At 40.9% G+C, this 21,072-nt stretch overlaps 1 protein-coding gene across 1 annotated transcript in view; it reads left to right on the top strand.

Moving 5' to 3' along the window:
• The first annotated feature begins 263 nt into the window (after positions 1-263).
• Positions 264-21,072, top strand: part of LOC124545669 (prolactin-releasing peptide receptor-like) — a 268,748-nt gene continuing 247,939 nt past the window's right edge. Inside the window, exon 1 of the mRNA XM_047124616.1 lies at positions 264-665. Coding sequence (XP_046980572.1) covers positions 264-665 — 402 coding nt within the window. The remainder of the gene's footprint in view (positions 666-21,072) is intronic.

Genomic DNA, 21,072 nt, shown 5'->3' with positions numbered 1-21,072 from the left:
CTGCCACGTTTTTCTGCTGTAATGCACAAGGAACGTCCAGCTTCTCGTAGCTCTACTACACTATCCCGTGTACTCGAAGCAATCCTGATTAGCATTCCCACAGAGGCGCTGCTAGCGCCACTTCTATGTGACTGGTACGAGATTTGAGTAGACATCATCTTTCAGATGTTTAAAAACGTCTTTTGTTTACATCGTACAACTACTACTTGGTATTGCGAATTATTTTACTGTCAGTGTATGTCAGGTGACACCTCAGGTGGCCGATGACGCGGCCACTTTGCAAAGTGCCGACGGTTTCTCGTCAGCAAGGTAACACAGGTGGGGTGGTGTTTGGTGTGCAGATGGCGGAGTCGCCGCCTCCGCCGCCGCCGCCGCCGGCGCAGCTGTTCCTGGAGAACGCGACGTGGGACTACGACGAGGTGTGGGCGCGCGCGCTGGCCAACGGCTCGGCGGCGGGCGCGTCGTCCCTGTTCGAGGTGCCCGCCGGCGTCATCGTGCTGCTGTCCGTGTGCTACGGCTCCATCTCGGTGGTGGCCGTGCTGGGCAACGCGCTCGTCATCTGGATCGTGGCCACGTCGCGCCGCATGCAGAACGTCACCAACTGCTTCATCGCCAACCTCGCCCTGGCCGACATCGTCATCGGTCTCTTCGCGATCCCCTTCCAGGTACCCCAAGGATATACCGCCCAGTCTTTCCTCCATGCTGCACGGCCAATTAGGCAGCCACTTTCACTGCACTGCACCACAGCAGATGGATAAAGCCCATTTGCGGCGTCCAGTCGGTCTCGGCCACTGGCGTATATGTCTATCGCCAGTGTCACCTGCATTCGGAAATTCCACCTCCCCATGCAAATCCTGGAGCTAGCTTGCGTTTTTCCCCCATTGATGCGTTTCCTCTCAACTATTTAATTTAATTAATCTTCCATTAAAATTCTCTCTCCCCTTCCCTCCTACCTCATCCATACATACGTACACACAAACACACACACGCTCACTCTCTCTCTCTCTTTCTCTCTCTCTCTCTCTCTCTCTCTCTCTCTCTCACACACACACACACACACACATACAAGGGACCTATTGTATACATCATTTTCTCCTTCACTGCACAAAGCTGTCTTCTTCTGAATCTTAACAACTCGACCAAAAGTTGAATTATCTGAACTTCTTCAGAACTTTCCTTTTTTCTGGCGAGCCCGGCTAAAGACGCACCTGACTACCAGCAACTCCCAGAAGTATTCTAAGACTACTGCCACCCTTCATCTTACTCTCAAAAGAATTCAGAAACCACCGCCCTCACCACTGCCACACTTAAATGGAACTGGCCACATACATTCTTGAACCTGGCCTCTTTTCATTCTCCAAGCCGTGTGGGTGTTGTGTTGTCAGAAATGTATTAATTATTTATAGATAACTGTGCCATAGCAGTTTCTAAGTCATCTACCCTCTCTTCGCAAGACTCCACTCCTTATTCCAATTTCTGGATAGCTAACGCGTGGTCTACTACTTGTTCGACTAACTGCCTTAAATTTTCTGCTGCCAAACCTCCATTTACATTATTTAAGATACCTTCCTTGCGGTTTTCCTTATTTCCTTTTAAAACATTTACCTCTTCTAGTAATGACTCTTCAATCTATAACTTTCTCCCCTAGGTTATTTTTGTCACATTATGTTACAGTAAGTCGTTCATTGATGGAGTGAACTTCGTCTCATACTCGCCCTTCAAGTTCCGCTTCGTCTGTATACTGTGGGCTCCAGATTATAAATTTGAATGCAAGCCTAAATCGCTGACTAAATAACATTAGAACACACCTAAAGTGCGCTTGATTATCGCTTTTTCATTGATACAAGTGTGAAGGACTGACTGATGGACTGATAACTGTCATCGTTAGTAATCAACAGCCGAATTTTTACTTTTAAGCCAGCTGATGTCTCCTCCATTAGATTAGTACTAAACAATTTCCTTCCCTGAATCCACACCTGGCTCTCACTTCTACTGCCACATATGACAGTTGACTTAATTCCACTCACTAATACACGTCACACTTATGTACAACAGGTACAAACATGACGACGTGGTCGCTTACCTGTCTTCACCATATAGCTGTGCATCAACGTAAGAAGAGTGGATTTTTCTGCGTTACACTAATACCTTTCGAACTGTCAAGAGTTATTAAATATATCGAGTAGTCTATAGGTAAAAGCGAACATCAGGAACAAATGGTAAAATCAAACGCCTATCTTAAGATCACTGCTACGACGCACGTAATCATGTATATCAAGTTCAGTCTCCGTTAATGAATCATGAAGTCAAATTACTTATACGGATATATCTGTGCAAATTAGTTTCAGTTACAATATTTGTCAAGGCAGATAAAGCCGCGAATGAAACGCATTTAACACTCTGCATTGAAGTAAGCATGTTTTACCACTCGAGTTAAACAGCGGAGGAAAACATTTGAATGCAAGTAGAATATATATGGATTTATAACTGTTGTCCTGAAATAACTCTCACTAATCTCAATGTCATTTAATTTTATCTATCTGTAAATGAACTCTGCTGCGTATACTTTTTAGTTCTGTTCTAGCTTTCATTGTTTTGTCAAAAATGGTAGCTGCGTCCAAAATAAGTACCAATGTGATTCCGCTCCGCCTCACCTGAGATGGAACTGCAGCAGCAGATGACAGTCTGTATCCATATTATGTCGGACGTATCCAATGAAGTAAGAAGACATCAGGATACTGACAAGCTATCTCACAAATGATCTGTGCTATCAGTTCCCACTGTTTCCCATTCGCGCCGTTTTGCTGCGTAAACTTCATTAAATACTATCGATGTAGCACGGAAATATGATTTACTGGGTAAGCTTATAGATTTTACATATAAAATTACACAGCCTATTTATTAACATTTCACTCTCAACTTTAATGCATACTTTGATCCTCACAGCAAATGATTTGACAATAATTAATCTGCTTACAGTCCACCTCATCCAACACGAAAACCAACAAACAGTCGCTTCTTACAGCTAAGCCCGCACCGTTTCGGTAGTTCACAGTCCCATTTTACCTGGTACACGATATAACACCGTTGTCTTCTTCGTACACAGTCTGGTCTGATATGCCGAGTATTCACGTCCTTGTGGCAAAAACTAGCTGTGACCTTCTTCTTTCAGAATTCTTCCAACTATTGCCCTCTTGCAGTCTTCAGTGCCCGTTCGTTTGCTGCATCTTCAGGCTTGATTCTTGACTGTCTCTTTCTTCTCTCTTTGTATCCACTTCATTGCCGATAGTTTAAAATCGGTGTGTCTCCATTAATTAAGTGATTCTTTGCAAAAATGCCGTTATGACAACTTGTTCATTCCGCACGTCTCTGAACAATCAAACTATTTCGGCTACCTCGGTATTATAATTCTCTTGATCACGTTATATCTTCCGACTATAGCTACAAAGAAAGTTGGCCATCTTCTGCAAACTACTGCTCTTCTCCACTACATTTCTTCCTGTCCATCTTTACATTTCAACATCCCTGCATCAACTGCTCCTCTACATTTGTCACTTTTAATAAAATTTACAAAGATTGAATTTCTGCACACAGACTAAGCACTCTACACTATATCGAAATTACAGAAAAGCAGACATACATGTACTTATGCTACACTTTCTTTACATTAGTGTCTATGCAGGCATAATCATACAAAAAGAAAAGAATATTTCAATGTAGCATATGTTTCATTAAAATATCTTCTGTTAAACTGGCGGTGGAGAATTTGTTACAGGCTCTTTCTGAACAACAGCGAATCTATTTTTTAACTTGTTAGTCTGTTGCTTTATTTAAAAAACACAGATCTTTGATTGCTCCATTAGATCTCCGAAAGTAGTCGCATGTTACTCTTTCAGTTCTATTGACTTTTTCCTAAAATTAACTTCCGCCTGTTCTAATTGTTTCTTCAGATCTCCCGACATATTCTTAAGACTAGTCTTCTGTGATTTATTTACGGATCTCTTTGGTCTATGCAACCAACTTTCACTCAGAATCTCAACCTGTGCATTTACTTTACCACTATTGTATTCAGTAGTGCCAGAAATTAAAACTGACAAGATTCTTCTATTACCACAGTTCAACTATACTATCAACTCTGAATGTTTTGCCCTAACATAAGCTCTACTGCAAATTGAATCCCTTAACATTGTCCGGTCATTACTTTAACCTGCACTTCGTATCAGACAAACTTCCACCGTATGTGAACCTCTAAGCTTGATGCGAACAATCACCTCAGGCACACACATAAATATCTCTAATATCTTTAAGTGGAGTTCAGGTAGGTGGTTATTTACCCTTTCAGCACACTTATTAACCATCTTACTCTTAGCTTGTATTTGATGTGAGGTGTCCATAGCCATCTTTACAAAAAAATTTCAACAACTATATGTTACCTAGATCATAAAACAAGGAAATGAACACCTATGATTTACAGCATTACATGTCCCAACAAAAGAAAAAATTCAGGCCAACTGAACTATATCGTTCAACCGGAACAGAGTTATTTATTCACAAGAGAAATTATCAAATCACAGTCAGACAAATCCCTACGCAATTTGCATTAAAATTAGAAATATGCCCTAAATTCATCAACAGAAGTCATAAACAAGATGTATTACACAACAGAAAGAGGAAACAAATTGTGAGGGCCCAAAGATTCTACCACAGGACCAATCTCCACAATTTTACAAAGACAACAGTCTGTCAAAAAATAATCCAAAATTACTGAATATCGTTAATCCCAATGTCTTAAACCATCTCAGAGTATTAGATTTCGACTATATAATTCAACATATCGTAGAGCTATACCTGACGAGGTAGAGAGAAGGCGAAGGGGGCATTTGTTTCTCAAAATTCTGAAAAGTGCACAACAAGTTCCATCTGCCAATGCAAGCAGTACTACTGATAGTAATTAATCATTTTTCCTTCACACAGACGAAATGTAATCTGTGAAGAAGGCTCACAAAAATACAAGGGAATGGGAATACACAAAATACTTTTAGCCTACTTATCTATGATTTTACTGCAGTACCACTAAGAACTGTAGCATGGCAGACATTGACATACAGAATTAATGAAAATATTCACGGTGAAATATTATACACATTACTGTTTGAGAAAACCTACAGAAAATTTTGTAGAGACCACAGAACTTCAAAGCAAGCCACAGTCTCGCACAAAGTCACTGCTGTATTCATGAAACAAAGTAAACTATTATATTCTTTAGCCTCAGCTCTAAATAATTTTCATATTATAATTTCAGGAGCTCCCACAGAAAACCCTACACCATTGAAAGTTCATTTCCACATACGAAGAAAATGAAACACTGGTTGCGGACAAGCCACAAGAGATTAATATGAAGTGACCTACAAAGACCTATTTCCGCTATTTGTCAACTTTGTGACATAAATTAGGCGCCTGAGAACATTTATTATGCACATAATCTGCACAGATTGATTACTGATTATTACTACACAAAAGCAGACTGCAGAAAATCAGTCTTCTTTCAAGAATCACTCTGCCAGCCTTCAAACTTACTCCCCCTGTCTCTATTCTACAACATCAGACTCGCCGTACGTTGGAATCATTCACACCACAAGTGAGAGGAATAAATTTACTGCCGGCAGAAGTGGCCGCGCGGTTCTGGCCCTGCAGTCTGGAACCGCGAGACAGCTACGGTCGCAGGTTCGAATCCTGCCTCGGGCATGGATGTGTGTGATGTCCTTAGGTTAGTTAGGTTTAACTAGTTCTAAGTTCTAGGGGACTAATGACCTCAGCAGTTGAGTCCCATAGTGCTCAGAGCCATTTGAACCATTTTTGAATAAATTTACTTAATAGCCACTTCAAAAGATACTGAGCAATTTTCATACAGTAAATACACCCACACAAATTGTAAGCAGTTTTAGAATACCAAAGGAAACTATTTTCATAAGCACTTATGTGGTACAAAGTTGCCAGTATCTGAATTTCCGTGCCAAAAACATAATGTCAATGCCTCACCTTAAATATCACAGATAATATGTTCGTAGATCATCAAAGAAAACCAGTGAACATTGATAATGTTTTTATAGATAATCGGAAAATTCACATGAAATTAATCCTAGACTAAAAATCTATTTGAAAGCTATCTAATCAATATTTCAAGATTCAATGTCACTAATTCAGTCATTAGAAGCAATTTCAAATTAAATACTGGCAACGTAAGCCAACTGAAAATTAAACAAAAAGCTAATCTTTGCAGAATAAGCAGACTGAAAGGTTACTATCATCTCCTGTATCTTAGCAATTCCACTAAAATTGGAACTATTTGCAAATTGCTCACAGTGGCTTTTACGGCAAGCCTAGTTACAGACATTTTTGACTATTGTTTATGTGGTGGCAACAATTAGCCTTCGCTTGCACAATTGGAAACTGACTCTCAGTATCAGAAGAAAATAATTGTAGTTGACTGTGGTGGCCCAGTGAACTGAGGTAAGTGAACTGAGAAGAACACAGATTGCTTAGCGTAACGGAGACCTCATTGGAAATAATCCTTGCCATGCACATGTTTGTGCAGTTTCTACATTCCAATTACAATTCAGAAAATTTATTAAGTACAACGAGTAAGCTCTTACCGCAAATGCATTTTTATTCGATCATTTGGTATGCACTGATCAGTTTGCAAGTGTTAAGTGTACGTTCCAGGATACCTTCAGAAAAACTACAGCAGTTTCAAACAGTCTTTCGTCATCCACGAAGTGGAGTCGTTTGTGGCGCCGTCAATCACATTAGGTGCAGACTGTATAGAATGTGTACTCTTCTGCGATTTCTGCTTGAAGCGCGTAGCTACAGAGATTTATTGACAGTCAAAATTATAACGTGCGCTCGCATCTATAGTGGAGGTAGCCTAACTATGCATTTGAAAGCGAGCGTGCTGAGCGGAGAAATAGCAGGGCGGAACAATTAACGGTTCATAGTCTGACTCAAACGATGGAGCTGCAATAGCACACTCCTGATATATCTCTCTTTAGCTCCTCCCGCTGGGAGTTACGAACAGAGAACGAGCTCCATGAAAATTGTTTCCAGGATCCTGCACGTCCTACGGACACAGTTTTTATTTACAGGACGATTCCAAATGAGTGTGTTACAACTATTGCGCATATAAGTGCTAATATTTTATTTCTTTTATTGTTGGTTCATGTTATGTAACACATTCTGAAGCAGATGCAGCATCGCTGACGTGTGTGCATTAGGACTGCGTATTTTGAGTTCAGGGAACGTTTCCGGAAAAATAAACATATGTACAATATCTTTCACGTTGCCCAATAAAAGAGACTACATTGGTGACATGTCCTGTGATGTATGAGACCAAGAGAAAAGGACAGCATTGTCATGTCCAGTATGACCGACCCAACAGTTTAGAAGATATTGATTTAAAAGTATGCAAACCTTCTAAGCCAAAAGTAGGGATACTCTCCTTGCTATTAGGTGTAATACGTTGAACCCACGTAAAGCTGTGGCATCAACCACTTCTCAAGCACGTATAGATAAATGATTTTTGAAACAGCTCAAGAAATAAATATGGATCAAACACCTTATGTGCTGACGTGCGCAGGGCGCATAAACATTCTGGTGAGTCACGTTGTTGTTGAATTACACACGAAGTCTTTCCTATACTTAGAGTGTTGTACATTGTAATATTACCACTTATGTTGGAGGATGCCTCACCGTTAGGAATGGCACCAGTAAATATTTCTTCGAGGCTTCCAGCACTGCTGTAGCGTATTATGTACGTTTGATATAGTTATCTTGTTCGATTTTCTATAAAATTGGATTTTCAATATCTCCTTCGTTTCGAGAACATGTCCAACTGTTGTTTGTTACATGTGTATCTTCCTTCTGCATTCATATGTCGACTTTCGTGGACTATGTTCTAACAAAATGTGAAGTTCATGATTTCATACTGATGAACATCACAGGGCGGCATTTTTTCCTTTGCACAAATATCTATTCTCTCTAGAAAACAGATGCCAACACCGAATGCTCCTGACATTTGGAGATGCTTTATTCTCCTTTCTGACACTGTGAAGAAAGAACTTTAATCGTTAAATTCCAAGACACAGAATGCCTTCTGTGTGGGTTCCGCCATTTTCATTTATGACACGGCATTTTCCATCCATGCAGCATCGCCCATGCGCCGATTACCAGTACACTGTGCTTGCGAAACCTTCGAAATTTCTGTTTCTTTTACATTCATTTTTATCTCATATCGATCCATCGCTGGGCATTGAATACTTATAACCGTTTCTAAAACTGTAAGATGTATTCAAAAAGAAACCATTTGTAGGCTGTAGAATAAAAGTACTTGATAACATCGTAATTTAATTGTCTGCCGAAGAAGGTGTAGTCCCTAGAAGGGTGCGTAATCCACAAACTCGCCGCTGAAGAGAAACGGGCGTACATCCACGAGATGACACAGTTAGCGCGGGCGCGCTTTCACCGTCGTTGCAGTCATTCATCTACGTCTACATCTACATGGATCCTCTGCAAATCAGATTTAAGTGCCTGGTAGAGGGTTAATCGAACCACCTTCACAATTCTCTATTATTCCAATCTCACATAGCGCGCGGATAAAACGAAGACCTATATCTTTCCGTAAGAGCTCTGATTTCCCTTGTTTTATCGTGGTAATCTTTTCTCTCTATGTAGGTCGGTGTCAACAAAATAATTTCGCATTCGGAGGAGAAAGTTGGTGATTGGAATTTCGTGAGAAGATCCCGTCGCAACGAAAAACCCCTTTCTTTTAATGATGTCCAGACCAAATCCTGTATCATTTCTGTGACGCTCTCTCCCATATTTCGCGATAATACAAAACGAACTCCCCTTCCTTGAACTTTTTCGACGTGCTCCGCCAGTCCTATCTGGTAAGGATCCCAGACCGCTCAGCAGTATTCTAAAAGAGGACGGACAAGCGTAGTGTAGGCAGTTTCCTTAGCAGATCTGTTACATTTTCTAAGTGTGTTGCCAATAAAATGCAGCCTTTGTTTAGCGTTCCCCACAACGTTCCAATTCCTTCCAATTTAAGTTTTTCGTGATTGTAATACCTAGGTATTTAGTTGAATTTACGGCTTTTAGATTAGACTGATTTATGCTGAAGAAACGGAAATGGAAGCTTCACAAGGAAAGCATTCACTGAGGAGACCAAAATCATTTTGTAGAGAAATGCATATACGCAGATGGCGGCAGTATCGTGTACACAATGAACGAGCATAAAATGGCAGTGCACTGACGCAGCTGTCATTTGTACTAATTTGATTCATTCCCAACGTGACTGTAGCCGCACGACGCGAATTAACGGACGTAGAAAACAGAATGGTGGTTGGAGCTAGGAGCATGGGACACTCCATTTCGGAAATAGTAGTAAGTCCAGTATTCCGCCATCCACACTGTCGAGAGTGTGCCGTGAATTCCACATTTCACGCGATACCGCTCACCACGGACTATGCACTGGCCGACGGCCTTCATTTAACGTCAAGAGCAGCGGCGTTTGCATAGGGTTGTCAGTGGAAACAGAGAAGCAACACAAAGTGAAATAAACACACAAATCAATTTGGGATGAACGACTACCGTATCCTGTAGGACAATGTGCCGAAATTTGGCGCTTATGGGCTTTGGCAGCAGACGACCGACACGAGTGCCTTTTTTTAGCAGCACGACATCGCCTGCAGCGCCTCGCTTATGCTCATAGTCATATCGGTAGAACCTTATACGTCTGGGAAACCGTGGCTTGATCTCGTGAGTCCCGATTTCAGGTGGTGAGAGCAGATGGTACGGTTCGAACGTGGCACTCAGAGCCATGGAATCAGGCTGTAAACAAAGCATTGTGAAAGTTGGTGGTGCTCCATAACGGTGTGGGCTGTGGTTATAAGTACTGGACACGGTCCGCCAGCTGAACTGATCATGATCGGTAGTGGATATGTTCGACTACTTGGAGGCCATTTGCCACCATTCATTGACTTCATGTTCCCGTACAACGATGGAATTCTGGACAACTCGATGAATTTGGCCTCCCAAATCGCCCGACATGTGTCCCTTCGAACATTTATGGAACATAATCGACTGGTCAGTTCGTGAGCAAAATCCTACACCGGCAATCCTTTCGCAACTGTCGACGGCTGTAGAAGGAGCATAGCTCAATATTTCTGCAGAGGGCTTCCAGCGACTTGTTGAGTTGATGCCACATCGAGTTGCTGCACTGCGTCCAGCCATATCAGGTCCGAAACGGTATTAGGAGATTTTCCACTTTTGTTCAAAAATGGGACCTAACATCTGAAGTCATCAGTCACCTAGGCTTAGAACTACTTAAACCTAACAAAGGACAGCCCGAGGTAGGATTCGAACGCGCGACCGTAGTAGCATCGCGGTTCCGGACTGAAGCGCCTAGAACCGCTCGACCACAACGGTCGGCCCACTTTTATCATCTCCCAGTAATCAGGTAGTGCGTTTGCTGATAGCGAATGGGGTGAGGGAAAGGAAATTCATGGAATAATATCACAAGTGTATGGATAGCAGGACACGTCCATTGCAACGGTGAAGGTGTAGCTCAAGAGATTCAGGGAAGGACCCTTGTCGTAGCCATATGATGCGCGGACTTAAAGGTTACAACGAGTTACCGAGGCCATTGTCCTACAGATGGATGCTCGATGCTCTCATTACTGAAGAGTGGCTCTTTACTGCAGCAGCTATTGCCAGAGAGGTCGAACTGAGCATCGGAAGTGTTCACGCCATTAATTAGACCAGAGAGATATTAGCAAAAGTATGCCCCCAGCGGGAGCCTCACGTTGTACAAACACTATACGCAGCATGTCGAATGGGACTCTACCTGAAATATCTGTGAGGCTTGCAAGGAAGGAAATAAGTTCCTGTCACTAACTGCCGCTGGAGGCGAGACTGGTGTCACCGCTTCGAATGCAAGTGCAAACGACAAAGTCTCCGGTGAAGCGGCCACCCAAAAATCCAAGGCTGTCCGTACAACTGTGGGAATTACCTAAAATGGTTGTCTTCTTATCGACTTGCAGCAGCAATGGACAACAGTGAATGCACAGCGATACTCACAAACACTAACCACGCTCCGCATAGTGATCAGATCAAACCGACCAGGGCAGATCATCCCCAATGGCAATCCGCTACGCGATAGCATGAGGGCCCATACAGAAAACGAAAGCAAGGAGCAGTTGCAGACATTCTAATGAGAGTTCCTCAGTTACCCAGTCCGGATCTTATGCCGTGTGATTTTACCAAGCGCAGTGTTTTGCACACTAGACTCACATTCAGCAGGACGATGGTTCAAACACGAGTCTGGTCATCCTGATTTAGGTTTTCCGTCATTTCCATAAATCGCTTCAGGCAAACACCGGGATGGTTCCTTAGAAAGAAACTTCCTTCCTCTCGTTTCCTAATCCGATGCGACCAATGACCACGCTGTTTTCTCCCCTCCCCCAAATCAACCATCCAACCGACCTTCGATTATGCCATTTTTTGTGGGCCAAAAGGAGCAGACGATTTACCTCTGATGAGGACGTCAAGCAGTAATTTCCTAATTCATTCCCTACACACCCACAAAATTTTATGAGGCAGCACTCTCTGCCCTGTGCTGCATTGTGACAAGTGTCCCAAAAGTTCTAAACAGTACTTTTGAAATAAAGGTACAAGTTTCTGCTTACAGGGCTCCACTTCGTTTTCATTATTCCCCATATTCATTCGTTTTCAATTTACCTTTGTTTAATGCAATAGATTGCTCTGCGACATAAACTCACATGATGTCCATTACTATTATTTCTTCCCGTTTCAAGGGGAGAATCCCATTCTTCTGATAGGAAGCAGGCTTGGCCATACCTCCGCTCATCCACGATGTAATAAAGAGGCATTTTGAGGATACCAGACGTTTTCATCACCCTTGTTTCCTATAGCAATTGTTTATTTTCAGAGGACGAGTAAGAGTATTTAAAGATTTCGAAAGGAAGTTCGACAATCACATACGCTTCCAGCATCAATAGTTAGGCTCGGTCAGGTTCACGTACAACGTCGAGCTTACTAAAAATTCAACTCTGTCCCATAATTTACATAGCTTTACAGCGCAGTGAATATGAAGTGGTTTCCACTGCCAAGGAGTTTTCATAAATCTCACTGAGTCCGATTAAACAAATTTATTTCATCTTTGTAGCGGTGAAAAAGCAATTGTGGCAATAAGTGCTGTAAAATCATGAGGGAACGGATAACATGAAGAGCTATGGTGCATTTATGCCATACCACAGAACATTTGGGATACCGGGTGTTTTAGGAGGTAGATTTATTAAAAAAGAAACTTTTTATGTAACGTGTGCCATTTTTCTCACTGAGGTACGGCCGTGGAATTTAACACAAAAAATATCCACAAAATATGGTAAGCACAGGAAAACGATAGAGTTAATGGTTGATGTTGATGAATTCTGCCTCCGACTTGAATACACTCTTGAATTTTCTTGACTACGCCACCCGTATTTTATCAGACGTCGTTTTGGCGTTCTTTAAAGAGGGTATCACCATTCATAACACAAACCATTGGTTCGTACGTTCTCCGTATTTTTGTTTGTAGACTTTACATTTGAAGGATCCTCACAGTTAAGTGCTAAAGAGGTAATATTCTGGTACCTTGCTGGCTAAGATACGTGACCATTTCTCCCGATTCACCTTCCGGGAAACAATAAATTTAGATTGCGTAGGCAGAATCCCCTCGCGTATTTCAACCTCTATACAAATTTCTCAGTTCAGTCACTATTCCGTAGAATGTTGTGTAGTTGTCCAATATACTAGTAAAGCCTTGTCCACAGAGAGTCTACAGGTTAAGATCATCCTTTCTCTGATTACCTTAGTGAATTGGCGCGTAGGGCTTCCTCCTTCCTGTACTGTGTGAAGCTCTCCTACATGATGTCTCCAAAAGCAGATCTTGTAGCGCATTGCATTCTTCAGAAGATGACAGCAGACAACGTGAAATTTTAATCAGTGGTGTGGGTAGCTAGTTTCAACGAAAGAGTTCCTGAGATGTCATTACGACTCGTTTATTTGTAAGCACCATAAAATAGTAACAGTTTACAATTTTGAAACGATTACTTCCTTAAAGTTAGTATGTTCCGAGAGCAAGGTTAAGCCAAATATCAAATCTGAACATTATCTGAACACATTCTGCCGGCCGGGGTGGCTGAGCAGTTGTAGCCGCTACAGTCTGGAACCGCGCGACCGCTACGGTCGCAGGTTGGAATCCTGCCTCGGGCATGGATGTCTGTGACGTCCTTAGGTTAGTTAGGTTTAAGTAGTTCTAAGTTCTAGGGGACTGATGACCTCAGCTGTTACGTCCCATAGTGCTCAGAGCCATTTGAACCATTTTTTGAACACATTCTGTCGCCGACTCGAAGTATGTGCAAACTCAGAGTACGTCCTATTGGTGACATGTGAGCTTGGAGCCTGGCATAATCTCGAGCTTTCATCATAACACTCCGTAGCCCTACCTGAATATTCGATAAGTTAACAGTATTCATTTGTTTCATGATTTTACTAGTTCACTGCATAGCGCACTTATTGCAGTGAATCCCTGATGACCTTCCTCCTAGTTCTAGTTGTGTCAAAAAAAAAAAAGACTTTAATCATGACTGTTTAGCAGTCCGCCCACGGTAGCTGAGTGGTCAGCGCGATAGTGTGTAAATCCTGAGGACCCGGTTTCGGTTTCCAGTTGAGTCGGAGATTTTTCTCGCTCAGGGACGGGTTGTTGTGTTGTCCTATTCATCACCATTTCATCCCATCGACGCGCAAGTCGCCGAAGTGGCGTCAGATCTAAAGACTTGTAGCCGTAGAACGGTCTAGCCGACGGGAGGCCCCAGTCATACGACATTTACATTTACTGTTTAATAAAGTAGAATCAGCACTTTGCGCCAGAACGCTATTGGCTCCCGTACGTCTTTACTGTCAGGCAACATCTGCTCTTAAGGCTCCCGTTCCCTTGTCCACTCTCATGATGGTCCTGGTGTCACCTCTGCCTCCGTGGGAAGAGTGTTCCTGCAGACTGCCGGCTTCCAATAAAGGTAGGTTTTGGGTAAATATTCACCCCTTAAAAAAAAGACACCTCATACATCACGTTCGGTGTTTTCTTTTCTAAATTCCGGTTTTCCAAACATAATTCCAAATTTGGAAACAATAAAGCGACGATGCTGTAGGTCATAGGAGTATCCTGTACATTGTGTGCTTTGCTCCTCCTTTCCCATGGAGTAAACTTAATCTTTGTTTCCAGCTTTCATATCGGATGTAAGATGTATTCATAAGCCACTCTAAACAAAAGTCTTTCGTCTTTTCGTTTAAATGAGCTGGTTAGAGATATACCAAAAATAACTGAACTGTGCGTAAGTATCAAAACCTTACTGAATCTCAGTTTATGAATTTCCATTTAATGTTTGAATTCCGTGTCGAATGCTCTCGAAATGTCTATACCCATCATCTTTTTAAACATGATTAAACAATTGATACATAGTAACGCAGGAAAGGACATATTTTAAATTTAGTTTCCGAAGCAGTAAGTACAGTATTTGAAAACATTTTCTTTAAACAAAGTTCTTTGGTGGTAATCATCAGTAACATAGTCTTTCGTTACGTTAATGTACACAAAATTAAATTTTCTGCTCTCACTTTCTGCGGTTTGACTATCATCCAATCAGAACCCATGATAGCATCATTCAACATATCGTCACACCTATACGACTCGATGGTACTTCTTTTATTGCACTAAACAGTGAGACGTTATTTGCCGTCTACACCCCCTTACACTTGCAGGTGACCTTCTTTGGGCTCCCTTAACATATATGGCTTAATAATGGTCCAGAAACTTTTAACATTGTATTAGTGAATGGCGTAAAAGATATAACCGAAAAGTACAAGAGATAAATACAATACTTCACAGTCAAATGGTCCAAACGGCTCTGAGCACTATGGGACTTAACTCTGTGGTCATCAGTCCCCTAGAACTTAGAACTACTTAAACCTAACTAACCTAAGGACATCACACACATCCATGTCTGAGGCAGGATTCGAACCGGCGACCGTAACAGTCGCGCGGTTCCGGACTGCGCGCCTAGAACCTCTAGACCACCGCGGCCGGCACTTCACAGTCAAATGGCGGTCTACTCTACAGAAAAGTACTGCATGACTTTCGCTTAACGCCATCCAAAACTTCATATTTTGCTCTTGCCAATCACTGGCCGAAATAACGGTGTAGTCCACTTAAACAGTATTCTTACCTAATAACTCTGCCACTGGTACGAAATCCAGCATTACATTGAATTCGGAGCTAATTGCTGGAGGGCTACACGAAAGCAGTGCGTTGTCAGCACTTTTGTGGGAACTGAATCAGCGAGCAACCAGCCGTCAAATCAGGATGGACAGTTAGCTAGTACACTCAGATTTCTGTGGAAGTTCTTCCAGTATTTCCAGCTTGTCGTTGTGTGGTTCAGGTATTTTATTTTGAACGCGTGTAATGTCACCCTTGCCAACCCATCCTTTTTCGTCGCATACACAAAAGGGTTGCACTACTAACTCCTCGACTTCTCTACAGGGCGGTTTCAAACAGTCTCAAAAGGATTGTAAGGGTGTTTCAGAGGAGCTTGTGATGAGAAATGATTGTTACGAAAAACATTCCATGCATCCCGCCGATTCTGAGTTATTTAACACTGACGTTAGCCCATCTAGTCGTCGCAGGTGCAAATTCAAGCAGCCTGCCAGAGACAGAATCACCAAACATGTTCTCCATTTGGATGTTCAAACAGCTTTTGACTACACGTATTAAAATTTACACTTAGAAAAAAGGCTTATTTTAACTGCTAATGAGCATTTGCACGGGTGTTAACCCCCTGACCCACAAATATCAGTTAATTACAGCTTTTCTGCAAGTGCAGATGCTTGAATTTGTGAGTGCAACGGCCCAATTAGCCAACTTCAATGCTGAATAACTCGTAAACGGTACAACGTACTGGCCAACTTCACTGATAAATAACTCGGAAACTACACTACGTATGGAATTTTTGGTAACAGTTATTTCTTAGCACAACTTCCCTGCAGCATCCTTATAGTCTTTTCTGGCTGTTTCTGACCACCTTGTGTGGTATGTAATACTGCGTTCTTTAAATTTCTTTCTCTATAGCATTCCTTTGTTGGAACAATATCACGTGGCGTCTCAGCTTAATCAACTGTTGCGGCTTAACTTTAAATTCTTAAGACTGTCCTCTCATGAATCCCGGTTTGCTGGAAAACACTGTTTGATACTTTATAAGCAAATTTTCCATAACTTTTCTTATCTTTTCCGCTGAGATAATGTAACCTACTTTATCCTCTGCCTCATCATCGGCCTCTTCTACTTAAACCTGCTTTCCTTACGCCCTCGCTCTTGTACATATTTCCCATTGAAAACATTCATGTATTATCTCCCACGTGTTTTTTTTAAAGGACTAATACTATTGCCAAATCTACTTTTCGTACTGTTTACTGCAATAGTTATACTGGTATTTTCGAAATCTACAAGAGCTGCATGGTCTACCAACAGACTAGTTAGTATTATGACGCCAATATGAAGAACTGGTAAAACCATAGCTCTAACCTCCAACATTATCATCTGAATCCTCGCTTCTACTAATACTTCTTTCCCGCTTTACTCTCTTTGCCAACAATTGCTGTAACCATAACTCCCTCCAGAGGTAATACTACAAACTCATTTCCATTCACAATTCGTTTCTAAAGTCCCTCTGTGATGACACATACCTCATCACCCGTGTCAATGACCTCAACTGCCTCAGTTCCACTGATCTCAACATCTACGATTGGTTAACATTACTCATTAACTTTACACTCGTCTTCTTCTAAAAGGACTTGTCTCAAGTCTCCCCAATCCTCTTTTATCAACCATTTTATTGCTACCGATCCATCTACTCTTTGAGTTTCTTTTGGACCCAACATAAACTCCTCTCCAGTTTTCCCTCTCAGTAACAACCGCCCCCCTCCAAAAAAAAAAAAATAATCACTATCCATTCTGTTCTCATCATTTCTTTCGTCATGATCCTCATATCGTCTGTTACCACGGGAATTCGAACCCCATCGATTCCACCCTCCTCATCTTCGTATGTGAAACTAATTGTTATGTCTCTCTCTCTTTCTCTCCCTGAATGCACTCTCATTCCCGTTAAGATTACCATTGTTTGTATTTTCTCTAGATCTCCGGTTCACACAACCTCAACCATATTGGTGAACTCTTCTCTGGATATTGCATCTGATTGGCACAGAGGTTGTATCCTCTGTTTTCTCCTTCAGGATTCCTATCAATTTTCATTTTACTCTTATGTATAGTTTAACCAGTACCACCGCAGTGAGGCCTTCTTCACTTAGTGGGCTATCGAAGTGTAAATTCTTTTCACAATATCATTTAAAATAATCTTTGTAACTATGGTTCACACTACGTGAAAAGCTCCTCCCAGACGAATACCTTTTAAATTAGATTAAATTCAGTTTTCGTTCCATAGACCAGAAAATGAGAAGATTCTCGTGGGTGTGGAACATGTCAGAAATAATTGCATAAAAAACATAAAACATTTGAATACTATACCTACTACGCTGATCATTTGTCAGGAGGTTGTCAAAATCGGTAATAAACTGGAACTGCTAATATTTACAGAATTAATACACTGTCAGTATGTGATATGCACTTTTAACAAATTTATCATACACAAAATACCTAATCTCGACTATTGTGACCAAGTGCTGTCAAAATTGAAATCTAACAAATATTTTACTTAAGCTGTTCTAACAGTCATTGTTAAGATATTCATCTATAGAGTACAAGGAGTTGCCAATAAAAAAGTCTTTGAAACTCTGTTAAAACCTTGCTTTATCTGAAACTAAGTTTTTACTGGTTGCTACCAGTTTATTAAAAACGTGTCTTCCTCTATATTGGACCCCTTTTTCGACCAGGATAAGTGATTTTAAGCCTATATGGAGACTGTTCTTATTCCTAGTATTGAAACTATAAATTGAGCTAGAGATATATTCCTTGCAACAAATTTCATTAAGGAATAAATATACCGAGAAGCAGTGTTTAGAATATAGTGTTCCTTGAATGGGTTTCTACAAGATGTTCTTGAATTTACACCACAAATGATTTTTATTACATGCTTTTGCACGCTAAAAACTTTTGCTTAGTTTAATGAATTACCCCAGAAAACGATCCCATATGACATAGTAGAATGAAAGTAAGCAAAATATGCAAGTATTTATATTTGTATCTCCTACATCTGACATCACTTTCGCTGTAAATATAAACTTCTGTAGGCGCTTTACTAATTCTGTGGTATTCCCTTCCCAACTGAATTTATTATCACACTGTAATACTAGAAATTTAGCACTGACTACCTCTTCCATCTGCATATCTTCATATGTTATACACATGCAGTAAGGAAATCTCTTGTTATAGTGGATCTTTTCAATGTTTAAAGAGAGGAAATTAGCATTAAACCATTTATTAATGTCTGAGAAAATTTGATTAGCAGCTATTTCTAAATCTGTACTCATCTTGTTACTTTTTACAGTGCTTGTATCATCTGCAAACGAAACAAACTTAGCATCTGGGAATGTAACAGACGCGAGTTCATTAATGTGCGGACTAAGAAGCAACAGACCCATGGTAGAATCTTGAGGAACACCACATGTCATTAATTTCCAATCACATGAAGGCTGGCTGCATTCCGTTATTCTTACTTACAGTCATCAATTTTTTTTATTTTTAAATCTAATTTCTTCTCCACCTTTTCTCTGCAAAGACGTCAGTGCCTGTGGCAGTATAATCACAGACCTTTATCAGAATGCCGGCTACTTTATCAGACGCCTCTTTTGCAAAATTAGTGGCAAAACTTTGAACTGATTCAATTCTGTCAGATAATGAACACTCATTTTCACCATTTTATCATTCAAATCCTAGAATGCTGCATTGTGCTTTTCCTTCTTTTTTTCCCAAACTAGCATCAAGTATTCAGACTGTGACAGTGAAATCCTAAATTTATTTACTGTGTTATACTACTGTTGTCTCGTCAGCTATTATTCGACGTGATAATTCGTTTGTCAATTTCTTCCGTTCTTTCACAGTTCCTCTAAATCCTCACCAGCTTTTTCAGAATCTTTGTTAACATTCTTAATATAAGCATCTATTGCATCATATGTTTGTGTGTTACAATCTTGAATGGTTTTCGTTATTTCATAAAATTTTTGATACTTTCCGCAAAGAATTTTTCAGTTCTCTTGTGGTACTGTTTGGTTTACTACTCGTCCACCTAACAGATTTGTCAGTTGCCTCATTCGTTATTTTCCTTTTAATAAATTCATCTATAAATATTTGGTTAGTTTCCGTAGAAGATAAGCTATCCTTTTCATTGATTTCCTTCACTTTAAGAAATTCATCGCTTATAAATTTCATAAAGTCTTGCTATGATTTTCCTTGGAAATTATTCCTTATTCAACCTTATTAGCGTCTTCTTACTAACAGCCCGAGTACATGCTTCTGCAATATTTCATGTTGTACCCATAGTTTCATTTCTTTTAGCTACATCTCATCAATAATCTCCTGAGTACTGGCCTCCAGTACTTTTTTCTGTATGGCTCACAGCCCCTTGAGCCATTATCTGCGTCTCATTTACCGTTAAGTCATTTTACACACGTGATCTCCATTACATTTAGCCAGTTCATATAAGTAACCAATGTTTTCCTCTGATTTTGTCGCTTCTTGAGCATTTGTAATTTCTGCATTTTGTACTTTGTAATTTATTCTCATTTCTTGGCTTGTTCTACCACTTCTAACTGCCATATCGTCCTATGTTGCAAATATTCTTCACATCCTTATAGACCTGCGGTAAACTTTGACTTACTTTAGGCATGTTTCCTCTCTCTCCACTCGACCTAACTGCTTGGAGAATGTGAAGACTCTGCGCCTGTTCATTGAACTCCGGACCACTGCGTGTGCACCTTCGTTTCACCCCGTCTCTGCCACGGCGATAGAGTGGTTCTCGCACCCTCCCAGGGTGCTGTGTTGGTTCATCTCGGTACGAGGCTCCCATCGTCACGTCTGCTGCCACTGTCCTCTTTCTTCTTTCCCGCGATCTCTTCTTCATAACTATTCATTTGGTTTCACCTGTGAAAGCGAAATGTTCGCAATGCAAGGACGCTGATTAACCTTTCTCTATTATGGACGTCTTCGGTTTCGCGACACACTTTTCGCATTCCGCGGCTCTTATAACTTTAATCCGATGTTGCTACCCGCAAAATACAAATTTCAGTCACGTCGCATGCTACTTTTCATTACGATAAATTGACTCCAAATTAAATCTTCTCTTTAGAACACACATTCTTAGACGAAATAGCCCATCTGTAAATTCACTGTGCACTTGTAATTACTGGTACCGGTAGCTGGTTTCAATGAAATGAGTCGTGAATTGCCATTACAGTGTGTTTATTCGTCAACAGCATAAAATAGTAACAGTTTCGTGTTACTATGCAAATCCTGCCACGAAGTTATTAAGTTGTGAGAGCTGAATATCTTAACAGTATCTGAGTACATTCTATCGCCGACTCTCACATATGAACAAGATCAGAGTACGTCGTATTGCATGCTGGCGATCTTGGAATGCCGCCAATATGTCTGGCATATTTCGTAACACTTTGTAAGTCTTCGTACATATTCTGAAATTTTACAGTGTCCATTTGTTTATTGAAATAACTAATGTATTACATACTGTCGCTAATTTGGTGAAGGACCCCTAAGCTTCTGATAGTACCAGTTGTGCCAAAAGATGACTGTCATTATTAATATTTAATAAAGTATAGCAAGACGGGCCCTTCACGCCAGTAAAATAGTTGTTCCCTTGCATCTTTACTGATCACTAAGATGCGGTCTAAAGTCTCGCGTACCCCTCTCCGCTCTCGTAATTCACCATATCGCCATTT

Source organism: Schistocerca americana, chromosome 8, assembly GCF_021461395.2.
Source record: "Schistocerca americana isolate TAMUIC-IGC-003095 chromosome 8, iqSchAmer2.1, whole genome shotgun sequence".
Taxonomy (NCBI): Eukaryota; Metazoa; Arthropoda; class Insecta; order Orthoptera; family Acrididae; genus Schistocerca; species Schistocerca americana.
Note: the sequence above shows the minus strand (reverse complement) of the source record. Positions and strands in the feature narration are given on the sequence as shown.